The sequence below is a fragment of the Centroberyx gerrardi genome, chromosome 2 (genome assembly GCF_048128805.1).
Source record: "Centroberyx gerrardi isolate f3 chromosome 2, fCenGer3.hap1.cur.20231027, whole genome shotgun sequence".
NCBI classification, from domain to species: Eukaryota; Metazoa; Chordata; class Actinopteri; order Beryciformes; family Berycidae; genus Centroberyx; species Centroberyx gerrardi.
In genome coordinates, this window is record NC_135998.1 from 33,901,061 (window position 1) to 33,907,491 (window position 6,431).

Sequence of the window (6,431 nt, forward strand, 5' to 3'; positions counted from 1 at the left end):
AACAAGAAGATGTAACGACAGTGTACATGATCAAGAGTTTCATTTTTTTTTTAACTTTCAGTTAGCGGTACAGTGGTGTAACACAGTAGCAAGCACTGTCTAACCTATGTAGATAGTTTAGCTTTGTAAATATATTTTATCCATGGCTATCGTCGTCCAGAAGTCAGGATAGAAACGTTAGCTTGGCAGAGAAAACACAAACAACGTTAACAGTTAACGGTTAGCTAGCGGCTTGATCCGTTTGTTCCTCTGTTCTGCCTCCTGCTTTCACTGACATGGCTGCAAACCCTCCAGCACAAGGTGAGGAAGGTTTTACTGGGATAAAGGGTGTTGGGAGTGAAATTCATTGTTTTTACTTGTCTTAATTTATCCACTGCCGACCTACATCTAGATATTCTAGCAGTTAACGTTACTAACAGCCAGTAGCTAATATCAGTTAAGCTAACTACAGCTCAGGGTAAAAGTATTTTGGTGCAAAATCCAGCTATACTGGACATTTTGATGCTGTCTCTGTTAACAATAGATACAATGGAAGATTCATTTATCATTTAATTCATTTCAGTTTATGCTAACTTATTTAGTTTATGCTTGCATGAAGTGAAGATAGCTCTCTCCATCATCTCTCTCTCTCTCCGTCATCTCTCTGTCTCTTTATCTCTCTCTCATTCTCTCTCTCTCTCTCTCCCTCCCCCTCTCTATTCCCGTCATTTCTCTCTGTCTATCTCTCTCTCACTCTCTCTCTCCCCCTCTCTATTCCCGTCATCTCTCTCTCTATCTCTCTCCATCATCTCTCTCTGTCTCTTTATCTCTCTCTGTCTCTCTCTCTCTCCCATCATCTCTCCATGTCTCTTTATCTCTCTCTCTCCCTCTCCTCATCATCTCTCTCTCTGTCTCTCTGTCTCTCTCTCTCTCTCTCTCTCTCTCTCTCTCCCCATCATCTCTCCATCTCTCCATGTCTCTCGCCCTCCTTCCCTCCCTTCTTCCCTCTCTTCTTCCCTCCCCAGTCTTCCAGAATAAAACCCGGGTGGCCATCTTGGCGGAGCTGGACAAGGAGAAGAGGCGGCTGCTGCAGAGTCAGTCCATGAACAACCCAGGAGCCAGGTAGGGACCCTGCAGCTGGAGGGTAGAAACCCTGGGAAACCGGGTTTGAATACACTTTATTTTACCTCTGATGTCAAAGCTGAGTGTCTTTTTTATCAATTTACCGAGGTTTGAAACAACAGAAAGGCTATTTACTGGATATAAACACTGTTTTTGGAGAGGCAGCTGAAGAAGTGCCTTTAGTTTTAAGTCAGGATTGGGCAGGGAGATTTTCAGTTTTATCTGAAATCCCTTATTTGGGAGATGAAAGAATGATGATGATCTTTCTCTCTCTCTCTCTCTCTCTCTCTCTGTCTCCCTCCCCCTCTCTCTCCCTTTCTCTCTCTCTCTCTCTCTCTCTCTCTCTCTCTCTCTCTCTCTCTGTCTCCCTCCCCCTCTCTCTCCCTTTCTCTCTCTCTCTCTCTCTCTCTCCCTCTCTTCCCGCAGCATCTCTCTCTCCAGACCGAACCTGAAGGAGTTCAGGGACAACGCAGAGCAGCAGCACATCGCCGCCCAGCAGAAGGCCGCCCTGCAGGTGAGACACAGCCGTGTGTGTGTGTGTGTGTGTGTGTGTGTGTGTGTGTGTGTGCGTCCTCTCAAGGATAGGGATAACATTAGAATTAGGTTTAGTTTTAGTTTAGGGTAACTGTTAAGGTTTAAGGAAAGGGAACTAGTGTTGAATGTAGTTGAATGTAGTCAATGGAAAAGTCCTCACAAGTACAGTAACACAAACCTCTGTGTGTGTGTGTGTGTGTGTGTGTGTCTCCTCCCTCGCAGCATGCACACGCCCACTCGTCAGGCTTCTTCATCACTCAGGACTCCTCGTTTGGGAACCTGATCCTCCCCGTTCTCCCTCGCCTGGAGCCCGAGTCTTGACCTTTGACCTCCGACAGCCCCGGTGACCCGGTGTGAGGCGAAGACGAAGTTTCAAAACAACGCATGTGCGAGTCACACCCATCTCTCTCTCTCTCTCTCTCTCTCTCTCTTTTTAAAATGTTTCTGATGGAGATGAACTGGCGGTCAGAAAGAAACTGTTGGACGGACAGAAGGGACGGAGCTGTTTGCAAACTGCCGAGGAGTCGATCTGACAACTTTACCTCGTGTTGGACTAACAAGCTGCCGCTGATGTGAGGGAAGATTTCCGATTTTTAGAAGAAGGTTCAAGATAACGAAAGCGTCCTGTGAGGTCACGGGACAAACAACCTCATTATATATGTAAATGTATCTGTTACGCTGCCTGTCACGACACAAATCACCCGGCTTTCCATGAAAAGGATAAAATGTTGTCAAGTTTTTTACATTTGTAACTGATTTGTATTGAACAAATATTAAATGTAATTGTATATGTATTGGGTGACTTTTTGTCTTTTTTCTGCAAACACAAATGTCCACTGGGAGCGTCACATGTGCAAATTTTTGGGATTAATATTTTACTAAAGTATTCTCCTAGAAAATTATTTTGTGAAGCCGCACAATAAAAACTGTATTTTAATCAGCCATCTTTCTAACCTTTAAGAAACTATACTCAAACAATAAGTGACATTTAAGAGATTGGTAAAATTGAAAATTTTGGTTTTTTTAACATATCCAGTTGATATTCTGCTAATGTAAATCTGATCCAATGACTGCACATTTCAATAAGTGGAAACTTCGTTGAGTTTCTTTTGAGACATTCACTGTCAGTTTATTGAAATCTAATTTACAAGTGAAGCTGAACTTCACTGCTATTCAGTTTTTGCTATTATTCATTCAGGTGACTGTTTTTATTTATTTCTTTGAGCCCATGAGGGGCTGAGAGTAAAAACTGACATAGAAAACCATTTAACTTTACTTTTTTTCTTCATGCCAACATTTTCTGCCGTTCCTGAGCAGCTGCCAACAATTCCTAACTTATCTGATTTCTTATCGATAACACAGCGGTAATTCTAATTTATTGGAGAGTCAATAAAGATAAGGAGGCCGGCTGCAGAAGGCAAATCACGTGAAGTTTACTCAACACTGTCAGATATTCACCCTGACACCAGAGCTGAAGAAATAACAGGAGAAACACCAAATGTGTTGAAATGAATAGATTATCACAATGGTGTTTTCCTTCTTCTGAACCTGAAATAGCAACTAATGCTGTTTGATTCTCAATCATCTGAAGTTTGATTACTTGAGTAAGTTTTTTATTGTGTGGAAATTGGTTTTACAGCTTTACAGTTTTCCATTTACTTTTCTTATCTGTTTTGTTTTGGGTTTTTTGTTTTTTTTTAATCTCAGAATGGATCCATGATTTAACATTACACTACATAGATTTATGATATATTTAATTTTCTTCATTTACCTGATGTCAGTCTTTGGAAGAAGATGGAAAAAATATGGGCAGAAAGTCTCAATACCAGTTTTAAATGTCTTAGTTAAGGGAGAACTATAAGATAATATGTAGAGTGACACAGCGTTTACCTTTTTAATTGTTTTTTGATGCTGTCATGAGGAGACACGAAGCCTCAAAATATCTATTCTCAAACACAAACTAAAAAGCACAAATAAAAAGAAACAAAAATCCAACTTTATTTTACACCTGAAACCAGTGTTGTTGTCCTGGACTTGTACTTGAGATCTGCATGTAGACAGAAACTGAAACAACACAAACACTGACATGACGATGTGAGTGGGAACAGTTCGTGAGCTTAGAATTATAAGGTTCTATCTGCCTTCAGGATAGTTCTGAGATACTGAGCTTCAAAGTTTTCAGCATCCATTGAGTTTAAATGGAGATGGGTCCTTTTGTTTTAGAAATTACAGACTCAAAAATCATTATTTTCATAAAATAACACCACACATATGTCGACAGGCACTCATAGAATAGGTTCATGTGACTAACTCAGTTTTGACAAAAAAGTCAGATAGAACCTTATAATTCCAAGGTGAATTGTGTGTGTTCTTTTAAATTTGTTCCAGCACGGATTATTTGAACTCAAACGCACGACTCAGACGTGACCTTGGCGACTCGGACTTGAACATTAAAGCAATATTCCACTTAGTTTTAACATGGGGGGGTTATTCTGCTCTTGACCGCCATGAAAACCAGAATATAATCTACTCACCAAGATCAGATGCAGCTGGACAGATTTTTACTTCCCGTTCATTTGAATGGAAACTGACACTGAACACGTTGGTGAACAGATTCAACAGTTTGTATGTGACGTAAGCAGAAGACTGTTGTTTGATTTCAGGATGGATTCTCATGTTTTCAGTGGTTTATTGTCAAACAGTTTGGCTGCACACAGACAGAACGACGCACACAATCCAATAAATATATCAACATGCATAAAAAAACAAAACATGGCGCCCGTTTCGAGGCTCCTCCTTCATCATCTCATGTACAGTTTACCTGAAAGCCTCGTTTGAAATGGATTAGAGTGAATAATTCCCTTCGGATCAGTCATGTGATCGCTGCAGATGACCGACACAGACTGTTTCATAATACTGTTGTGGAAATAACTGATAGCTTCTTCCATACTCGCTCTTAGAATCGAACGCGTCCTTATCTGATCTGTCCGACACACCGGTCTGATGTCGCTGGATTACAAAACGAGAGCCAGCCATTTATATTTTGCACCTTTTTCTCTACTCCCCTGCAAGATGAGTGAGTTACAAATACTTTTCTTTACAAAAAAAAATGCTTCCCATAAGTTCCAAACTGGCCCAGAGGAGGAACGCTGCCTTGGCTTCAGTGAGGAGAAACAAATCCTTTAATGCAAACTCTTCTCTTAGAAAAAAGTAAAAAAAAAAGTAAAAAAAAGCTTTTATTTTAGCGGCTAAAGATGGCATTACAGATCAGAAGTTGCACTGATGGCATCCTGGTGGCTCAGTGGGCTAAGGTGTGCACCATGTCAACGGGACGTCCCACAACCTTTGTCTCCCAGCCTTTCCTGTCTCTCTCCACTTTCACCTCACAAATAAAGGCAAAATCCCCCAAAAATAATCTTTAATTCCTTCCTCACCTGACCCAACATGTCGGTGCAACTTAATGCCACAAAGGCTTCTCTAAAAGAAGAGTGCATTGGATTTGTTTCACTTTATTGTTCCAAAACCTATCTGAATTTTTAATTGTCATGAAACGCCCCGACGCTCACCCTCGTACGTCTTTGCAGAAGAGACGCTGTGGGTCAGACAGACTCCGCCTCCATGTTGGTTTAGGAACAGAGCAGCAACACACATGGCGCACTGTGGGATTTCAACCAATGAAAACAGTTTGGAGGTGGGGCAAGGTCGCGAAAGTTTGCACAAATAGAGACAGGGCGACCAATTTTTCACTAGAGCGAGACGTCGCTCGCCGTGTTTGGACTGGATGATTGAAATTAATTAGAACTGTTTCTATCAGGTCTCCCTGCTGCTCTTCTAACTGCTCCTCTTGTCTTACTTTTACTCTTTGTGAGTGATTTAATATTTTTTTTATGCATTTTATTGTCTTTTTATGTCTTTGAATTGTATTTTATTGTCTTATTTGTGAAGCACTTTCTAACTTTGTTGGGAAAAGCGCTACATAAATAAAGTTATTACTATTGAAATGAATGCACACGATTCACTTCTCGCTCGTTGGTTTTGTCAGGAGTCAGACTCAGGAAGCTGATGTGAATCCATCACCGCCATCTTTCATCACACAACATCCTGCTGCCAGCTGCTCTGAACATCACAACTTTCTGAGTCTCCTGTACACTCCGCACATGAGATGCCAACATTATCGAATTTCTATTCCAGCCACCGCAGGCAAACCAAGGAAGCTTCTGCCCTGTCAGTTATAATTCTGTGGTAAATCTGATCCTGGTTCAGTACTCAAAACGCACATCGAGGGTCAAAGTGCCGATCGAACAGCGCAGACCAGAAGCTGCTGTCGGCCGGTTTGATTCACATCTAAAGGGACGAGATCGATCCTTCACCAAAACACTCTCGCTGTAAACCCAGATCATGAAATACTCTCTTTCACAACACAAGTAGACAGTTGAGCATCAGCACAATATTCACTGAACTAATAGCGGCAGCCATTGTAGAAGCCCCCCCAGTGCATCTATTCTGCTTTCTGCCTCCGTCCTGCAGGATTTTCCAAACAGCTCCTCTAGGCGGTGGAGCAGCATGGCAGCAGCGGTGCAGAAAACATCCATAAAAAAAAAAACGGGGCTTCTACAATGGCTCTGTTTGCACGTTTTACATCTTTGACACTTTTTCACCTAGATCAGGCAGACAGTATAGTGACACTACAGCATGGACACAAACAAACAGCAGGATTACAGTGTTTTCCTGTTAAAACACCGGGGGTTATGATACAGTGGGACGAGGGGGGGTTTAAAGGAAAAATCCACCCGAAA

General features: G+C 41.7%; 1 protein-coding gene across 1 annotated transcript; it reads left to right on the forward strand.

Annotated features, from left to right (window-relative positions):
• Positions 1 to 38: 38 nt before the first annotated feature.
• inip (ints3 and nabp interacting protein) lies at positions 39 to 2,396 on the forward strand. The gene is made up of 4 exons (XM_071906441.2): positions 39 to 300; positions 1,005 to 1,101; positions 1,528 to 1,615; positions 1,858 to 2,396. Exons 1-4 carry the CDS (start codon positions 276 to 278, stop codon positions 1,954 to 1,956), a joined length of 309 nt encoding a protein of 102 aa, XP_071762542.1. The 5' UTR covers positions 39 to 275; the 3' UTR covers positions 1,957 to 2,396.
• The last annotated feature ends 4,035 nt before the right edge of the window (positions 2,397 to 6,431 follow it).

Coding starts and splice junctions, on each gene's coding strand:
- inip (XM_071906441.2), top strand. CDS start 276: ATGGCTGCAAACCCTCCAGCACAAG. Junction 301..1,004: donor TGCAAACCCTCCAGCACAAG/GTGAGGAAGGTT, acceptor TTCCCTCCCCAG/TCTTCCAGAATAAAACCCGG. Junction 1,616..1,857: donor AGCAGAAGGCCGCCCTGCAG/GTGAGACACAGC, acceptor CCTCCCTCGCAG/CATGCACACGCCCACTCGTC.